Source organism: Prosopis cineraria, unplaced genomic scaffold (genome assembly GCF_029017545.1).
Source record: "Prosopis cineraria cultivar Desert tree isolate PC_DT_omini unplaced genomic scaffold, ASM2901754v1 PC3, whole genome shotgun sequence".
In the NCBI taxonomy this organism is placed as follows: domain Eukaryota; kingdom Viridiplantae; phylum Streptophyta; class Magnoliopsida; order Fabales; family Fabaceae; genus Prosopis; species Prosopis cineraria.
In genome coordinates, this window is record NW_026555334.1 from 39,597,676 (window position 1) to 39,617,373 (window position 19,698).

Below are 19,698 nucleotides of genomic sequence, written 5' to 3' on the forward strand. Positions count from 1 at the left end.
AATAATATTTTCTCGAAGAAAAATTTTTATATATTTTAAAAAAATATTTATGAAAAATTTTTGGGCCACCGGCTTGAACACCTAGGCATTGAGCTAGCCCAAACTTCACATCAGGCAAGGGTAACACCTAACCCATTTGCAACCATACCACATATTCCATCTATTTTTATTTGTAAGAGAAACTGTCATTTTTTTCTTTTTTTTATATAAAAAAATCATATATTTCAATAAGTATTTATTTTACATTTCTTAAATCGTCCCTCATAATTTACATTAATAAGAAATAATTAATGTATACTTATATTGATTAACGTAGGGCATTTTAGTTCAATTTTTTTATTTTTATACATAATTATTATAATTAACTAACTTTCTTAAACTGTGTTATACTCCCTCTGTTATTATATAAGAGGAAAAAACTATATCACACAGTTTAAGAAAGTTAGTTAAACATAACAATTATGTCTGAAAATAAAAAAATTAGACTAAAATGCCCTATGTTCATCAACATAAGTATGCATTAATTATTTCTTATTAATATAAATTACGAGGGACGATTTAAAAAATGTGTAATAAATATTTATTGAAATATGTAATGTTACTTATATAAAAAATTAAGTAAAAAGTGGTAATTTCTTTTATAAATAAAAATGGAGTAGTATAATTTTTTTTTCTCTTATATATAAAAACTAAGGTATTGAAAATCGAACCAGTCATTGAATCGGCCAAGGTCAGGGGTTAAGCCGGGAGTCAGCCTAGATCAAATTGGACATAATAAAATAATATAATTTAAATAAAAATAAATTCTTTAAGACTTAATATCTTATACAATACCACGTACAAGTCTAACACAATCATCAAAACATCATTAAAAACACAAGAGTTAAAATATTCATCCTTACAATCCTTTAATCATCAAAAAGTCTAAAGCTAATAATAATCAACCCCAAAATCTTCATTAATTTTATTCAAGTCTCTAGGAGTAGGAATTGAAATATTAGGAGATGATTGATAGAAACCAGAACTACTTCCAATATCATTATTCAAATATGGATGCTCTGAAATATTCATATCTTCTTCACCTATTTATGACAAAAATTAACATTAATCATTATGTAAAAAATAATTATGCACTATGCAATATAGATATGTTAGAAAGTGTGAAATTTCATTATTTCTTTCAAAAGTTGATAAAGCTACAACATTTTCATCATGCATAACACTTTTTAAATTAGTGACATCATCAGTATCAAACTCTAGATCTGGCTCTTATTCCTTTTCAGCAATCTAAAAATCCAATTTATCAATAGATTCATAATCAATTGGATCAAAACTTATCTTTTTTCTTCAATTGGCTTCTCATCTAAATCAATAATTCTCAACAACTTTATCAGAGGAGACACAATCTTCACAACTTCAAGACATTCATTCCAAAACCAATTATCTAATATGATAGCATTAACAATTATTTCGGCTTCGGTCCTTGATAATTTACGATCCTCAAAATGTTTATCAATGATTAAAGCTTGTAAGTCATGCTTATGCATAAATATACTATGCAATGTGATAAATGTTGTAGCAAACCTTGTCGCACCGGGACACACAATTTCTTTCTAACTGTTTCTTTTCTTGAGCCATGACAAAAGATCATATGATTGTAAGCAAACATAGTGATCTTTGATGCCTTTGTTGCAAGTTGTGACACATAAGACATGCTTGTAGTGTCTTTTAAAGTGAGATTCAAGCAATGAGCAGCACAAGGTGACCAATAAATACTTTTATATTTCTCTTTAATCAACTTGCCACATGTTACATAATTAGCAGCATTATCAATCACCACGTGCACAATATTTTTAAGACTAACCCATTCAGTCACTTCAAAAAACAATGAGAATAAAGTCTTGGCATCTTTCACTGAATCAAAAGCATCAACAGATTTCACAAATACAATGCCATGTGTAGAATAAACAGGAAAACTTATCAAAGTTCGTTACCTCACATCTGTCCAACCATCAGCCATGAGTGTACATCCATTGGTTTTCCATTTAGATCGATGACTCTCAATAAGAAGCTGACATTCTTTTGTCCAATCATTCAACAAGTTAACTCTAAATTCATAAGCATTAGGACCCATAAACCACATCCCAATTAAAGCAATAGCATCCACAGCTTTTTAAAAGAAAGGGCAGTCTAATGCATTAAATGAAATGTAATTGATGATAGCCCATTCAGCAACGGCTATCTTTGTATTTTGTTGTGCTTCTTTAGTCGCAAATGCACTCTTGATGCTTAGCTAGAACCGAGAGTTCTCTTAGGGGCAAGATAACTTTCAACTAGAATAGTAGGAGGTTTTTTTTACTGGAACTACTCTTAAGAATTGACTTAAATGGAGTAGGAGCAATTGGTTCCATAGCATTTGATACATGTTCCCCTATATCTGCTTGTACATCGACAAGTTTTCTTTTCTTCCCACTTTTCAAAGATTCTTGCATTTGATGACGAACATCATAAGGAACTTTGCTGCAAGAAACTACATTTCTAAAAATACCAACAAGATAGTGCTTCAATCTATTTATTCCACCTCCTTTATAACTTAATGCACAATAAAGACATGTATACACATTTTTGTTGTCCTCTTTTCTCAAAGCAACATGTGCCGATGCAAGATCTTTTTTCCCACGAACTGATGGGGCCCCAGATGTTGAGTCATTATGACTAATTGGGGGATTATTGGAATTAATGGTAGGATTCTCAGTTCCATCACTACTAGGATTACTTTTAACATTCATGATATACCTTTAATCTGCACGCTACAGTAATTTCAACACAAATAAACATTTCAGTTTGATGTAGAATTATAGGGGAAATATGTTCAAATAATCAAACTTAGTTCCAACACAATTCCAACAACAACAATTAAAATAAGATAAATTACTATAGTAGTGTAAATGCATGCCTTCCTATTTATACACATCAAGCAACTTAAACATTAAGATTATCATAAGCAAAGCAAATAAACTGAATGAACATGTCTTTGGAATCAAAATTCGAACATACTAGGATGGTGATATAGAACAAGTAACCAAATCAATGACCAGACTAAATCAATGCGTTCTAAGTCTAGCTATAAGAATTATCAGACACAGAGCAACACCAACATGCCAACACCAAAACCAAGTAGGGAGGGAGAGAGAGAAGAAGAAGATACACCTGAAGCTGGGAGGCACCGAGGGAGAGAGAGCAGAAATGGGCACGAGAAACAGTTGAGAAAATACACTTAAGGAGAAGAAGATTATTCCTGAAGCTCAATGATGGAGGTTGAAGATGAAAGCTTGAGAATGAAAGGTGGAAGACAGAGGATGAGAGATTGAGAGCACAAACTAGAGATGCGATTTGTGAGAGGCAGAGATGGAGAGCAGCATAAACCAGAGAGTACAAATCTGTGAGAGGCAGAGATGGAGAGTAGCAAAAACCAGGGAGTTTAAATATGTGAGAGGCAAAGACGGAGATAGAGACCATAAATCACTAAACCAAAGAGTGCGAGTATGTGAGAGGCAAAGACGGAAACTATAGATGACAGACCAGAGATGCAAGTCTATAATAGGTAGAGATGAGAGACCAGAGAGGTGAGTCTATGAAGAGTGGAGACTGGAGAGATTCGAGAGTGGAGATCGAATTCCAAGCTGAGAGATTGAGAGTGAGGGTGCAAGAGTGAGACTTAATTTCAGCCTTAGGACATATGTGTTTCATGTTTCAGCATTTTGTATTTAAGACCAATTCAGGCATTAGCTAAGCTAGTGAGCTTCGCTCTTTTTTTTTTTATTATTTTGACCCCCCAAAACGATGTTGTTTTAGGGGTTAAAAATTTAAAAATATATCAACCCGCCCAACCCTCTTGACTCGTGGGGTTGGGCAAGTTGATCCAGGTTAACACCGAGTCGCACAGGTTAACCCGGGCTAGACATCTCCAACTCAATCAGTAAGATCGGATTGAAAAGGCATTCGGGTCACTAGTCAAACTAGTCGGTCTGGTTTGATTTTTAATACCATGATAAAAACTAAGGGTGTATATAATACCAAAAGAATAATTTATAAATTTCTTTCAATTTGATTTGATTCTTCACAAATAAAATTATTACTTGGAATAATTTTTACATTTATCAATTTCAAGGATATCATCATCATAAATAAATAAAATTTACATTTCTTTCTTTTTATAAAGAATCGAGAAGCTTAAACTATACTCCTGTCCACTAGGATTAAAGAGAGAGAAAAAATTAATCATTTAGTCTTTGTAGTTTTAACTTAGTTGTAACTCAGTCCCTCAATTTTGGCTCTCAACTTTGACTCGTTATAACTCAATCCCTAAAGTTTTAACTCGATTGTAAATCAATCCTTAAATTTTGTCCCTTGCAATTTAGTCTTTGAAGTTTTAACTTCTTGGTCCCTATATTTTAAAAAATAAAATTATAAAAATTAAAAATATTTTAAAATTTTAATATTTATAATATTTATAAGATTAAAAGGGTTTAAAAATTTAAAATATTAGGAACAAATTTTAAAATATTTTTAATTTTTATAATTTTATTTTTTAAAACATAGAGACTAATATTTAAGAAGTTCAATATTTAAGAAGTTGAAACTTCAGAGACTAAGTTACAAGAGACTAAGTTACAAGAGACAAAGTTAGAGACTGATTTATAACTGTGTCAAAATTTTAGAGCTTGAGTTGTAACGAGTTAAAGTTGAGAGATTAAGTTATAACTGAATTAAAACTATAAGGACTAAATGATAAATTTTTTAAAAAATTTTGCATTAAGCATGTCTCCAACCGACACAGCTGGCTCTTTCATTCCTCTCGAAATTTTATTTACAATTAAAAACAGAGCAAAGCTTCTCCAATCACAAAATGATCGCTTCCGTCAAGTCGAAGATATTAGTTAGATAGTTTTACGGTAGTGTCAAAAAAATTTGGTTTCAGAATTCATACTTCCACCTCAACTCCTCAATCCCTGCTTACAAATAACAATTGTAAAACCTTTATGCTTCGTGCAGAGAAAGTCTTCAACTGAGTAGTCATATATACGTTATTCAAATTCCGACTATGGTGCTATAGGTGCCATATACAGCAAAAACTGAACCAACGAACACTAAAATAAAATCCAAGGCCTTTTGCCACACATGGAGCGAAGAGCCAAATAATTTTAGGTGAAAAGTGGCTGGCAAGACAAATGAGATCAATGCACTTACTGTACTCCCTACAAGTGAGGCAAATACACCGAACGCTGGCACGCACAAGGCCATGACAGCCAACCCAGCCACCAAAATTGCACGGCTAGTGTAAGTCCCAAATTTTCCAAGTCCTGTTGAATCGTTATCGTCAGCATGTAAATACTTCCTAAACCATTTGAAGCTTTCAAGCTTTCCTTCTACGATCTCGTTAACTGGGTGTACCATGATAGGGAATGTGAACACCAGTCCTAAGCATAACCCTGCCTGTCACCAAATTAAAAGAAACGACGAATGATGAGCTAAATGCAAAATGAATGCAGGCAGGGCCTCTCTCCTACAGTTTCTAATGCTTAAAACTTTAGCTTTGTGCTGAGTGAAGCTTTTAAGTGTGAAAACGGCACAATAATGTTTTGCGACTACATAATGTCCTGTACACTTGTTACAATTAATTTAGGCTAAAGAGGCACCAAGGGGGCGACGTCAATAGGCAGATGTTAAGAGTTAAGAGTTACACTTATCAAACAGCATCATCTTACAATTATCTCATAATGCTATATAGGCTAAACTAGGGATTTCCCCATGATGCCATTTCAATTAGTTATATTGAAAATTGTTGGCACATGTCGTGTATTTTAGACTAGCTAGGGCATGTGCCACTTGTATTTAGTGTGGATCTAATTATGGGTTGAGTAATGGCTTAAGGGTCTCGACATTCTTGTCCAGAATATAGTCTAAATTCTGAAACACTATTTTAGCTAACAATTTAAGCAAAAACATACAAGCACGAAATAAGAGGCTACATTACCTTTACTGTACAGGATGTCCAAGTTCCAGGGAGGTTGAGGGTCACAATGTCTCTAGTTTCATCGCCATAAGCCATATAACCACAGAACCCAAACAGAACGTACAAAAACGTTATCCCACAAAAAGCCAGAGCCAGCAATCTGGGGAATTTAGCTCTATCCTGCATTGAACTCTCTAAAGCCAGAGTCATCGCAAACCCCTCAAAGCAAAAAACCGCCATGCCTCCTGCAAATGGCAACTTCTTAATGTCTGGTGTGATTGCCGTCCTTTGTTCGAATGAAGCTCTACCCGTCACTGCTTGTCCTATATCTTCCTTTACAACAATTCCCATTGCCAGAACATTGCAAACATCGGCAAAAATGCTATAAGGTGCTAAAGCAGATAATCTCCCTATCCATGACAGTCCAATTTCAATTGGCACTAACAAGAATACGTAGGACGTGAAAGTGAATCCATTGCCTTGGAATACAGACTGGAGGTTTTGGCCAATGAACAACATATATGCAACGGCTCCTCCGCATTGTGACAACAAAACAAGTGTTTCTGTTAGGTAGCGACCCGGGTTTCCTAAGATCCTATAACCCAAGTCCCCATACGTTTTTGCCTCCGCTAATGATCCATCTGATGCCAACTTCTCTCTGCACAGAACCTGTTTGAGAAATTATCAAAGAAAAAAAGTACTAAATAAAAGTTGCGCCCCCAGATATTAATTCAAGTTCTTATAATGACATGTTCCTTTTTCTTTCGGCAATGGAATCGTCCAATTTAGAATTCAAGTGGGTGAAAAAAAAAAATCTCATAAATTTATGTCCGTGCTCGACCATTTTTATAAGAAAAACAGGGAGACAGATGCAGGGTGAGATTACTGACAAGGAGAAGCATGCAATAGTAAGTGGTTAAGCCGGCAATAGCAACTCCGAGTGAGCCAGCAAGCCAGCCAGCGATTCGAAAAGCGAAGGGCAAGGCCAGTACGCCGGTACCGACGACGGAGACTATAATATTTCCCATGGTTAGAAGCTTTGAACCTGTTCTGGAAGGTAGAGATTCCAAAAGAGGGGTAGCCATGCTTCTCGAGTCTTGCTCCATTCTCTTCCCGATACCAATACTTTGCCAGATCAGTAGTGTTTGATATCCCTTTCCCACGTCTTACAAATCAAACAAAAATAGCCGTGTTAAGCTGCTTAATGCTTGTGAGTCGGTGGTAGGAGAGTTGATAATTGCGAGGTGATAAGATTCTATATCCCTCTTCTCGCAAAGCAGGACGTGTAGAATGAAGGCAGAGACAGCTCGACATCAGCAATTGCAACTGACGCGTGTGAGAACAGATGTTTTGACACAGATCAGAAGAAGATAGATGCTACTGTCAGTCCAGATATCTCAGCTTAAATAAAAGACCCATGCAAAATGATTCTCTCACGACAATCACTAGTTTTCTTCGTCCCATTTTGCCGCTCCCCATTGACCAGAAGCTTGGATTTCAATGCAAGGGGCTGACTAGATGACACCAAAACACGTCACGAATAAGAGAACTTGTGAGCTCGAAAATGCAGAGTTCTGGTACATGTGAACTCTCTTTTCCACTGAAAAAGGGAGGGTGTTTTTGTATAGTAAATTTCTCCTACAATAATAATTGAGCCAATGACTAGTTTAGATAATTTGACTAACTTAAACTAAGAAAGAATATTTGGCTAGGCAGGTGTCTTGTATTTGAAACATAGTGTGATAGCTTTTCCAGTGCATGGCATAAGATGAGTTTGTGATTTATAGGTTCTCTTGAAACATGTCTTCTTGAGACTTGAAAATTTAATCTGCAAGCTTTCTCATAACAACTTTGATTCGCGAGTTGGCACTTTGAATTGTGGAGCGGATGTTGGAGATATTGTGTAATAATACCTTGTGTTAGTTAAAATCACACGTTTGTTAGCATTAACTGGTCGGTGATCCTACAGCTCCAAATAAAGTTTCTCACTTTCTAGTTTATGAATCAAGAGTGTTTGAAGTTTTAGGGCGTGTTTAATTTTTATTTCCAAAAAAATTATTTTAAAAAATATAAAATTTATTTAAATAAGTGTTTTGAATGTAAATAATTTTAAAAAATGTCCTATTCTTCTAGAAGTAAAGAAATTAAAATTCTTAGATTTATTTTTGTTTTAACTTTTGCGTTTGAGATACTCTACCCTTAAAAAATCACTGTTGCTAACACCCATTGGTACTGTTTGTCGTTGCCTACCAAATACCAATGTCTATTTTTATCACTAACTATGGCCAGCGATCTTTGTCCATCTCCACCCATCACCACTATTGAAGATTATTGTTAGCCACCATCATTGATGTCATTATTTATTATTGCCATTAGCTAATCACTATTGACCATTACCAATTAACCATCATCACCATCATTATTAATCATTGTCAGTTACCACCAGTAATTATTATCATTCATCAATACCGACCACCAGTGTTGTTGACGACCTTAGCTGTTACCATCAACTAGTTGTCATCATTGATCTTCTGGTCTTATGGTATAAAATTAAAATCTGTTGATCATTTTCAATAATTAAACTGCGCTGTGGTTTATTGAAACTTTCAAAAATATATTCTTTAGAATTTAGTCAAAAGAAAATACTCTTCTCCTTAGGTGACTTGGGGGGCATGTGCTTTATTATTATAAAAGCATGTGTCATGTTTTTTATGATTCGAATTATTTCTACTAGCCTTGCTAATATTAATATAAAAAAAAATAAAATAAATAAAAGTGTGTAAAAAATACAAAAAAATCAATATTATGTTTTTTAATCTTTTAAAAGTAAGTTTAAAAATATATTTTAAATATTATTTAAAAGTTACGCCATACCTCATAAATGAATTTCCTCGAACACACCCCCAGGATTCCATGATCACCCTAAAGCCCTCATCCAAGTGATTGCATATTTGCAACAAGGCACCAGGCCATTGCGGCAAGCTTGTATGCAAGTAACAAATATCCTGATTATCATCACGCATTCTTCTTTTTTTGCCCCTCACCCGCCAAACTGAAGTCCTGCGCTGGACAAGAAAACCCCGCGCCCCCAACCCCCCCTCCGGCGAAGTATAAAGCGAACTTAATACTGTTCAATCATGACATCAGTGTGGGAATTTTTCCGCACCCGGACTGATTTCTCCCCCCTCCAGGGTTTCCTTAGTTAGGGTTGGGAAATTGACGGAAACGAAGAATGAAATTCGGAGAGGCATTTACAGAGTACTTACTGGGAGAGCGGGAGTGGATGTTGGACAAAAAATGCGTCCATATTGAATACAAGAGGCTAAAGAAAGTGCTCAAGAGCTGCCAGAGTTGTACACGTTTGCAAAGTTCATCCTGTTCTGAGTTTCTGGAAAACCAGTTATGTCAATGTCAAGCCTGCCCGCGTAAGTGCTTTCCTTCATGATCGTGTTTGATTTCAATAGCGCTATGAATCCAGGAAAAATGATATTCTGAAGACGTGGAATTCAAAATTGATTGGTGGTAATGATAGCACATGGAGATGATTATTTTCCATTTCAATGAAAGGTTATTTATTACTTCACGGTAATGTAATTGTTCTCTCAACAACTTGCAGTATGTGATCAAATGTTTTTCTCTGAATTGATAAAGGAAGCATCAGATATAGCAAAATATTTCAATTCAAGAGTCAGGCGTCTCCTTCATCTTCATGTTGCAACAGGAATTCAGAGATATGTAGTGCGCTTGCGTAAATGCTTTAAAAACGATCAGCAAGCCTTGGCACAAGAAGGGAGGGTTTTAATTGAGTACATTGCAATGAATGCTATTGCCTTGAGAAAAATACTTAAGAAATATGATAAAGTATGCAATAGATGAAACGGAAGCTAATTAATTTTATCAGTTTTCTTCGCATTTGTATCACTTGGTTCGAATGTTCTCACATTCACCACCCTCCTTTCATATTCTACTTTAGGTGCATAGCTCTGTAAAGGGGGAAAATTTCAAATCCAGGATGCATGCAGAACGCATTGAACTGTTGCACTCTCCTTGGCTAATTGAATTGGGTGCTTTTTATCTAAACTCTGATCAGTCAGATGCTGGGGAACTGAATGGAGTTTATGGTCACTTTTCATGTAACCTTAACGTGACTGAAGCTGCAATGACTTTGGTTCTTCCAGATTCTACGAGGCTTGAGTATGATCTGACTTGTGCAGTTTGCCTGGTAAGGTTCTGTTGAATTCTCAATTAAGAAAAAGAGACATTTTAAGTGTCACTGTCAGCCTATGTTACACAGGTGTTCATTGTGATGGTTATAGGATTTTGTTTTCAAACCATATGCATTGAAATGTGGTCATCTCTTTTGCAAGTCTTGTGCTTGCTCGGCTGCTTCTTTGATGATTTTCCAAGGTCTTAAAGCAGCAAGCCCGGAGTCAAAGTGTCCTATATGCAGAGAGGTATTTATTATGTATTAAAGAAGTACCATTGTTTCTCCTTTAAAAATGAGAAAAGAAAGTTTACCCAAAAAAAAAAAAAAAAAAAAACTCTTGTCTTTGTCTAGTTAAGCTATCAAAATTGAAAAGGAAAAAAGTTAGTGAAATATTATATGGAGAGATTTCACAAGTGCGATTGTGCAGCTTGTATTTGGTCCAAATGATATTTGAAGTGGAAAACCCGAATCTAGCTCCCATGTTCCTGTGGCATGTAGCCACATTTTGTAAGAGGCAGCCCCAGGGGTTGCTTCCAACAAAACCACGTTTTGGAGTGACATTCCATATAACTGGTTTCAGTGGAAACTTAAACTATGTGAATTGTTGTCACCAAGAATTGTAAACGTAATCAGTATACTTCCCCTCAATCACATTGCAGTTGTATGAACTATTTCTAGTAAATGCAGTGGCCTGAACTTTGGCAGAATTTTTTTTTAAAAATATTTTTTGGCTTCAAATATGCAGAAGTGGAAACACTTCAAGAGAATTCATGATAAGCATATTCCATTTGCAAAGCTTTATCTTGAAAATTTGTTATATATATATATATATATATTAATGTTCTATGGTTAAATAACAAGATCTACTTTGTATCTTTGACAAAAGAGCTAAGAAGGTGAAGCACCATTCTTGCATCAAATCACCACAGCGAGTATGGTTTGCATTTAACTCATTTTCTGGATGCGTTTTATAATCTGTATAGTTATAATTTTACAATAATATAATCGTTTGTCTTATCAGCTAATCAAAGTTATAAAATATGAAGTTCTTTTCTAATATTTAATTATTTATGATCTTCTATCCTTCTTCATGCAGGTTGGAGTGTATTCTAAGGCAGTGCACATGTTAGAGCTAGATCTTCTCTTAAAAACAAGGTAGTAACTGCTTGTGAATGGTCGCCAGCACGCTTTGTGTTTTCTGCAAATATTACCAACAAGTAGCTTTCAAAATTTTCTAGGTGTAAAGAATATTGGAAGGAGAGACTAGCTGATGAACGAGTTCTGATGTTGAAGCAATCTAAGGAGCACTGGAAGTCACAGTCGACCTATGCAATTTGATTGTAAGTTTTTTAACTGCGGCCACTATGACTGAACTACCGTGGTCCTTCAATGAGGCAGGGGTTATGGTTAGGTCTTAAGTCCTTAGCACGAAGAGGTAATATGGCTAGTGGGCGTTTTAACATGCCTCAATGATTAGAGTAAAATAAAGGTACAGGTTAAATTTTTTTCCCCCAAAACTCTTAACTTGGTCAAGTAGGATTTTTTGTTTACCTTGTGTGACAACGAGTATATCAGGAAAAATGAAAATTCAGTTAGTTTTTTAACTATTGATTCCTAATTTCAGTTGACTGATAAAGATTCTTGACAATCCTCACCTTCCCGTTGCCTCTTCAAGCTTTAGAATATCTCTCTTGCCTCTGAAAATGACGAGGACACTCTCCTTGCTGCCTAGAACCTGGGGAACATATAGCTTTTTTTTGGGGCGTGTAAAACACTGAATCGATACCTTGTTGAGTATTTCTGTTTGGTGCTATGTGATTTGCTTCAAATGGAGTGCCCTGCATGAATTGGGTGAAAATAAGGTAGCAGTAGCATGTTTTAACGACCATGATTCTGAAATCCTAGTGAAGGCAACCGTACCAAATACAAATGAGACTAATAATTATGGAAAGGTAACTTATGTAGTCTAGCAATCTGCTAACCTTTTCATGATCATGGCATGACAGTGACACGAGCCCGTGTTCATCGCAGAGCATGCGTAATTAAATATATTTAACAGTAGAGATTCATCTCCTTTGTCAATAAGGCGCCTTTCTTTAGACATGGTCAGCGGCTGCATCAATCCTATACCGAATTTCAGCTGCATTCACTGGACTATGATAGTGTAAGGGTCCCTTTCAGCTTTTATCCGCTAACACCGACAAACCCTTATGAATAAGAAAGAAAGGGGTAAACACTGTTAGCGGTGGTGCATGCAATTGTTTGTATATACTAGTAAACTGTATACTGCTACTATTCCTATTGCGACTCAAGACGCCCCGTTGTTTTGACTAATATTTTTGGAATTTGGAATGGCCGATCCATGGTCTGATCTGGGCATGATTCTAGCTAGGATTCTCGTTTGCCTGCATCGTGTTGTGTCCAAAAGACAACTTGCTCAGGTCAAAAAGGCGACCATGGGAATAGAATGAAGACAAACATGAATAGAATCGGGCAAGGTTCTCATTGTGGTTCTTGAAGGTAGAGATCCCCATAAGATATTCTCGAGGAGCGACGAGCTCTATATTGTGAGTTTGGATTTGGCTGTCCGCCTAGGTTGCTGTTAGCAATCTCATGTCGCTATCTCTATTGGCATATTCCCACAGCTGAGGCGGGAGATGGGGCGAGCGAAACGCACTGGCATCTAATTCGGATAAGTGGGACGCGCATGTTCTCCACTCAACTCTTTGATGCTTGATGCATATTTTATTTCGTGGCCAAAAAACGATTACATTTCAAAAAAAGAATTAAAGAAATATTGTGTTGAAGAATAGATTTATTAATAATTTTAAAAGCATTACACTTGAGTATGTTTTATTGTTTAATAAGAGATTTATGGTACGTGGGACATCTTTCGAAAGACAAAGCAATCATGTCTGCTATTGTTTACTATTTTTGGCAATTCATAACTTTTCTGACAATACTGAAGAAAAAAGTTTGCATGATTGTTTTTTAATTGCGAAAACAATACTTTCATAGTCACATGACAACCACTCAATTAAAAATTTTATCAATAAATTACACTAGCTCGAGGATTAATTAAATTATAATCTAATACTCTCTCAAAAATTACACTTAATTCTCTTAACACATTATATATTAAAAAATATTTACTTCTCGCGTCCATAAAATTGAATTTTCAAAATAATGCTGGATTAATATGCCATTTCAAACATGGAATAATGATTATGACGTTATTTAAATTTAAATACAAAATTAAGATGCCATGTGGATGGTTCTTAGATTATGTATAGAGTAGACTAAAAATCCCGTTTATTGAAAACCAACGAAAAGAGGTTTAAGTGTTTAACTAACCTCCAAAAGAAACAAACGAGGGAAATATTAACTATAAAGTTAACATCAGGTCGTGTAAGACAAATATACTGTAAGGTACCAAGAATTTGATAATAAGCAGTAGGATCTGGATGAGGACTTCCAATTGTAATAGCTAAACAAGTGCCAACAGCCTTAGGAATTGATTTTGCATTAGACATAAGCATGTGAGTTAGGATTAAGTCATCAACATACACTAATAGATAAAATGTAGTAGATTCATTTACTTTGACAAACAGATAAACATCGAACTTAACTTGGATAAAACCAAGATTATATAAAGAGTTTCTGATAGCTTTTGAAACCACACCCTTGATGCTTGTTTAAGCCCATAAATGGCCTTCTTAAGTCTACAAAGCAGAACTAGACCTAATGGATTTGAATTAGATTGTTCAAATCCAGGTGGTTGATGCATGAAAATTTCTTCACTTAAATCACCATTAAGAAAAGCATTGTTGAAATCAATATGCTATAGAGACCAACTTTAAGTTACTGCCATGGTGACTAAAATATGCACAATGGAAGGCTTTACTACAGGACAGAATGCGTCATTAAAGTTAACACCTACTTTTTAGGAAAAATCCTTAGCAACCAATCTACCTTTGCTTCTCGTAGTAAACCCATCAGCGTGAGTCTTAAGCTTGAAGATCCATTTACATCCAATGGCCTTGCGATTAGAAGGGAGAGGAATAAGATCCTAAGTATCTAATTTAACTAAAGCATTATACTCCTCTTCAGCAACAACTTTTCAATCAAAATTAGCTAATGCCTCCTCGATAATTTCATGATAGAAATGAATAGAAGAAGTAACAAGATTTACCTTTGGTTTGTGAATGCTAGCTTTAGTCCTCCTGGTGATTATAAGATGAGTATTTGAAAGCATGAATATTTCAGGTGGAAGGGAAAGAGAATTTTCAGAGGTGGTAGTAGTAGTAGTAGGTGAGGAAAGATGTGAGGGCAGAGTTGTAAAATTAGATAGAGATGGTGGAGGGGAGGTAAAAGGTAAGGAAGATGGGCAAGAAAGAACTTGAAGAGAAGAGACAGGTTCAGAAGAGGGTGATACAGAACATTGCTTGCCATTAAGTTGACTAGAACTAGAAAAAGCATTTTCATCAAACACCACATGCCGAGAGAGATACAGCTGCCTGTAGTAGGGTCTATGCACCTATACCCACGGTGTTGAGAGCTATAACTAAGAAATATGTAAGCAGCAAATGCGAAAGAATTATAAGAGGAAGTATGATTATAATCAGTGTTATAGTCATACCTATAGTAGTAGTGATCAGCAGTATGGCCAATTTTATTACAAATCTGACACATTAGATGAAGATTAGTGTGACTTCGACCACAAGCAGAACCAGTACGAGTAGGTGGTTGAGGGTGCGATGGACAATCACCATGATTAGACTAAAAGAAAGGTTCATATTTCATATGATAAACTTTATCAGACTCATCAGTTGTCAAACTAGCAAAGGCCTCAGTCATATTGATTTAAGTAGTCATTTGTTGAATAAATGCTTGCTACCTTGTCTTAGTATCAATAAGCATGGTATGAATTTCAGAGAGAGAGAGAGAGAATGCATCACAAGCACCATTAATAACGGCCATCACAGACTCATATTCAGCTGTGAGACCAAGAAGATAAGAGATGTGATCTAGTTCAGGCATACGATGACCAAGCATTGCTAGATGATCACACATGAACTTCACAGTAGCAAGATAGTCACACATCAATAACTCGCCATTGTAGAAAAAAGTTGAGCCAAACAAGACCATATATGAGTAGAGGTGCCATATTCAACTAGTTCAGGATGTTAAGTCAATATCCACTAGGCCTGTTAAGTTGTTAGTTCAATCCAGTAGCTGACGAGCCAACTAATTCCTTTGTAGATATTTCATGTCTAATTTAGTAATTTATCTTTCGGTTATTATTATCTATTTGTACTATTATATCATTCTTTTGTATTAGGGTTTCTTACCCTACCACTATATATAGAAATAAGAGCCTAGGGTATTGTGTGTCCTTTATCCTAATTTTCTATTCCTGTGTAAAACCTTTGTTGGTATCAGAGCAGCAGAAGGCTTGCTACTATGGTTGACGAGAGCTCCTAAATAAATCCAAAAACTCCTTCTCACTCTCATAACTCATTTATTTCTACTACTACCCTTCCCAAAAACTCCTCAGGTGGTTCAAATCCTCTCAACCAAGTATGTTCTATGAAACTCAACGAAACAAACTATATAATTTGGAGCACTCATGTTCTTCCCATTATCAAAAGACATAAGCTTAAAGGTTTCATCAATGGTACAGCTGTGTATCCTCCTCAGTCTGTGGTGGAGAATGATATTTCTAAGCCTAATCCAGATTTTAAAGATTGGGTAGCTGCTGATCAACTTTTGTTTGGTTGGCTACTTAATACAATGACTCTTGATATCTTATTTGAAATAACCACTGTTTCTACTTCTGCTGGTCTTTAGAAGGCTGCTCGTGCTATTGTTGGAACTCAAAACAAGGCGTGAGTTCTCATGTTGAAGTCTGAACTTCAACGAACTAGAAAAGGCTCTTCATCTATGCATGATTATCTTGCCAAGATGAAGTCACTATCCGAAAGTCTTGCATTAGCTGGGAGTCCAGTTCCTCACTCTGATTTTCTTCTTCAAGTTTTGGCTGGACTTGATAGTGAATACAACTCTGTGGTTGTTCAGCTTTCTAAGGAGGATGAGATTTCTTGGATTGATTTTCAATCTGAACTTCTCGCCTTTGAATCTCGGTTGGAACAGCTTACTCAGATTGCTCAACAAAATGTCACTACTCAATTTGCCAATCTTGCCTTTTAAGATACTTCTCATGGTAGATAACGTGGTAGCCGTAATGGTCGCAATGGTCGTGGCAGGGGGAGATCTGGTCGTGGAAGTGATAAAACACCTTGTGCCTTGTGTGATAAACCAGGTCACCATGTCAAAAACTATTATAAACAGTTTGACAGGTCATTTAAACCCCCTACCAACAACAAAAATAGCTTTGAAGCTGGAAATACTTCACACAACTCTATGTTTTATGCATCTCCAGAGGTTGTAAATGATGATTCATGGTATTTGGACAGTGGTGCAACAGCTCATGTGACTAATGATGCTAATAGACTTGATGATGTGGTCAAAACTGATCATAAGGTTAAGCTGTTAGTTGCTAATGGTCAAAATATGCCTGTTAAAAAATTGGTTCTTCTAAAATTCAAAATGTGCCCAATCAATATGTGGTTTTGAATAATGTTTTGTATGCTCCTACTGCCAAGAAGAATTTACTTAGCATACCTAAGCTTTCCGATGATAACCATGCTTCAGTGTCTCTTAACTCTCAAAATGCTCTTGTCAAGAAACAGGGGACAAACACAACACTACTTCAAGGTGTGAGAAGTAAAGGTGGACTTTACAGAGTTGATGCAAAGAAGGTTAGGTTGTAGAACAAACATTTTAGAGGCTCTCAAGTAGCTCTCTTGGTAGAACAAGTTGCAGACAACATTAGTAATACTACTAGTTCTAAATCTAGTTCTATTAGGAGGCTTTGGCATTGTAGGCTTGGTCATCCTAATGACAGAGTTTTGACTCAAGTTATTATTGCTTGTAATGTGAAGTTGAATGGTAATAGAGATCCTATATTCTGTGAATCTTGCAGATTTGGCAAATCCCACTCACTTCCATTTAAGGTCTCTACCTCTCGTGCTAGTCAGCCTCTTGAACTTATTCATACAGACTTATGGGGACCATCCCCCATTAAATCTTTAAATGGATATCACTATTATGTACTGTTTCTGGATGACTATAGCAGATTTAGTTGGATTTTTCCACTAAAAACTAAAAATGAAGCTCTATTCTTCTCAAGTTACAGAACAAGGTAATGTTTTGTCTGGTCTATATTAATGATATAATCATCACAGGAAATAATTCTCATATGCTATCAACATTTATCAGAGAATTAAATTCACCGTTTCCTCTCAAAGATCTGGGGAATCTTCATCACTTCCTTAGTATTAAAGCCTACAGAGATACTACTGGACTTTATTTAAAACAAGAAAAATACATTCTTGAGATTTTGAAAAGATTTAGGATGGAGAAATGCACCCTTGTGCCTACAACGATGGTGGTCAACAAAAATTTTTCAGTAAATGATAGTGTTCTTCTATCTTATCCATCACTTTATAGAAGAGCAATTGGTGCCTTACAATATCTAGTTAACACTAGACTATACATCATGTTTACAGTCAATAAATTGAGTCAATTTTTACATGCACTAACAGATAAACATTGGCAAGCAATCAAGAGATTGTTGTGTTATCTTAAGGGTACTACTGATCTAACTCTTCACATCAGACCAAGTGAGTACCTTGGATTGCAGGGATTCTCTGATGCTAACTGGGCAGTCTCCGTTGATGATCGTAAATCAATTGGTGGCTATTGTGTGTATTTTGGGAATTCTCTAATCAATTGGTCTAGAAAGAAGCAGCGAGTAGTGGCTAGATCGAGCACTGAGTCTGAGTATCTTTAGCTGATCTTGCGACAGAGCTAGCTTGGTTGCAATCTCTAATCTCTGAAATCAGATTAAAGGTTGATCAAATCCCTATTGCGTGGTGTGATAATTTAAGCACAGCAGCCTTGGCTTTCAATCCTGTCTATGATGCACGGACTAAACACATCGAGCTCGATGTCCATTACATCAGAGATAGAGTATTAGATAAGAAGCTCTTGGTTCGATATGTTCCATCTTCAGAGAACATCTCTGATATCTTCACCAAAGCTATGACCCATTCTCGTTTTCTTTCACTTAGAGACAAACTTGGGTTAGTGAAAGCCCAAACCTCTCATTTGAGGGGGCATGTTAAGTCAATATTCACTAGGCCTGTTAAGTTGTTAGTTCAATCCAGTTGCTGACAAGCCCACTAATTCCTTTGTAGATATTTCATGTCTAATTTAGTAATTTACCTTTTAGTTATTCTTATCTATTTGTACTATTATATCATTCTTTTGTATTAGGGTTTCTTACCCTACCACTATATATAGAAATAAGGGCTTAGGGTACTGTGTGTCCTTTACCCTAATTTTCTATTCCTGTGTAAAACCTTTCTAGGAAGAATTGAAGCACTAACCGAAGCAAGAAGCCAAGAGGCAAGAGCAGAATCTTGTACCTCAAACGATTCATACTCAGGATTGGAAGTAGCATGAGCGTGCTCATTACAAACCACAGAAGGAGGTCGAACAGTCAAACCATCAAGAAAACTCAAAAGTCGATGTTCTTTGGCCATCAAAATGACCGATTTCTTCCACATCAAGTAATTATTATTATCTAGTTTAACAATCATTTTCTTACTGGAGAACAATCATGAAGGGTTAAAGAGCTGAGTGTCTTCACGATAAATAGCAGAGCCGGAGGATGACATCTTAGCTAATTCTCAACTCAAGAAAAGGAGAATCGGCTAGTGATGTCTGGATTTCAGATTTGTCAAGAGGATCAGAGCTTAATCGAAGATCAACAATACCATATTAGATAAACTAAGATAGAGAGAATAATGAGAGTTTATTGTAACAATAATTCATTCTGTAAAAACCTGATTACAATGATCAGCAACGGAAGCTGAAGTAGACAGACTTAACAACATACAATTAAGCTGTTGGTAATTAGTTAGAGTACTGGATCAAAACCCACTCAGGCCCATAGTCAATATCCTAACAAGCAAAAACGAGTTTATCACTTCTTTGCAAGTTAAAGTTAACTGCGTGAAAAAGGGCGGGTCGACCGACTACTATCATTGTCCCTTATAATGGGTAAATTAATACCATTACTTTAACTTGAGGAGCGAATCCACATATCATATGCTCATTGGTACACAGGCTTTTCGTCATGGCATTTCTAGCAGTGTTAATAGCTTTAGAATTTTTAAAGTTATTAAAGTGACTTTTGTATGAGATTAGCAGAAGACTTTTAGGAAAGCTTGATGTGCGTACATGAAGCTACTAAAAGACAAAATTCCAGGGAGATTCATTTCTAATACATATTTTTGCATTTATGATTAACTTAGTGTAAGCCTGCCCTAAACTTTACATGATTTGG

At 35.8% G+C, this 19,698-nt stretch overlaps 2 protein-coding genes across 9 annotated transcripts; one reads left to right on the forward strand and one right to left on the reverse strand.

Moving 5' to 3' along the window:
• Window positions 1-4,899: 4,899 nt before the first annotated feature.
• Window positions 4,900-7,718, reverse strand: LOC129307074 (amino acid transporter ANT1-like). The gene is made up of 3 exons (XM_054947938.1): window positions 6,907-7,718; window positions 6,038-6,685; window positions 4,900-5,496 (listed from the first exon to the last, which is right to left on the reverse strand). Exons 1-3 carry the CDS (start codon window positions 7,120-7,122, stop codon window positions 5,092-5,094), a joined length of 1,269 nt encoding a protein of 422 aa, XP_054803913.1. The 5' UTR covers window positions 7,123-7,718; the 3' UTR covers window positions 4,900-5,091.
• Window positions 7,719-8,916: 1,198 nt separating this feature from the next.
• LOC129306903 (probable E3 ubiquitin-protein ligase BAH1-like) lies at window positions 8,917-19,189 on the forward strand. Of its 8 annotated transcripts, none has more exons than XR_008592270.1 (7): window positions 8,917-9,441; window positions 9,633-9,877; window positions 9,990-10,238; window positions 10,333-10,470; window positions 11,110-11,155; window positions 11,320-11,378; window positions 11,462-11,495. XR_008592270.1 is itself a non-coding variant. In XM_054947706.1 (7 exons), the coding sequence occupies exons 1-6, from the start codon at window positions 9,249-9,251 to the stop codon at window positions 11,559-11,561; spliced, it is 984 nt and encodes a 327-aa protein (XP_054803681.1). In that variant the 5' UTR covers window positions 8,917-9,248; the 3' UTR covers window positions 11,562-11,563; window positions 18,718-19,189. The 8 variants fall into 8 exon arrangements, 6 of the variants coding, with proteins under 6 accessions (XP_054803681.1, XP_054803679.1, XP_054803680.1 ...); XR_008592271.1 differs by having other exon boundaries at window positions 10,384-10,470; XM_054947706.1 differs by lacking the exon at window positions 11,110-11,155 and adding an exon at window positions 18,718-19,189 and having other exon boundaries at window positions 11,462-11,563.
• Window positions 19,190-19,698: the final 509 nt, after the last annotated feature.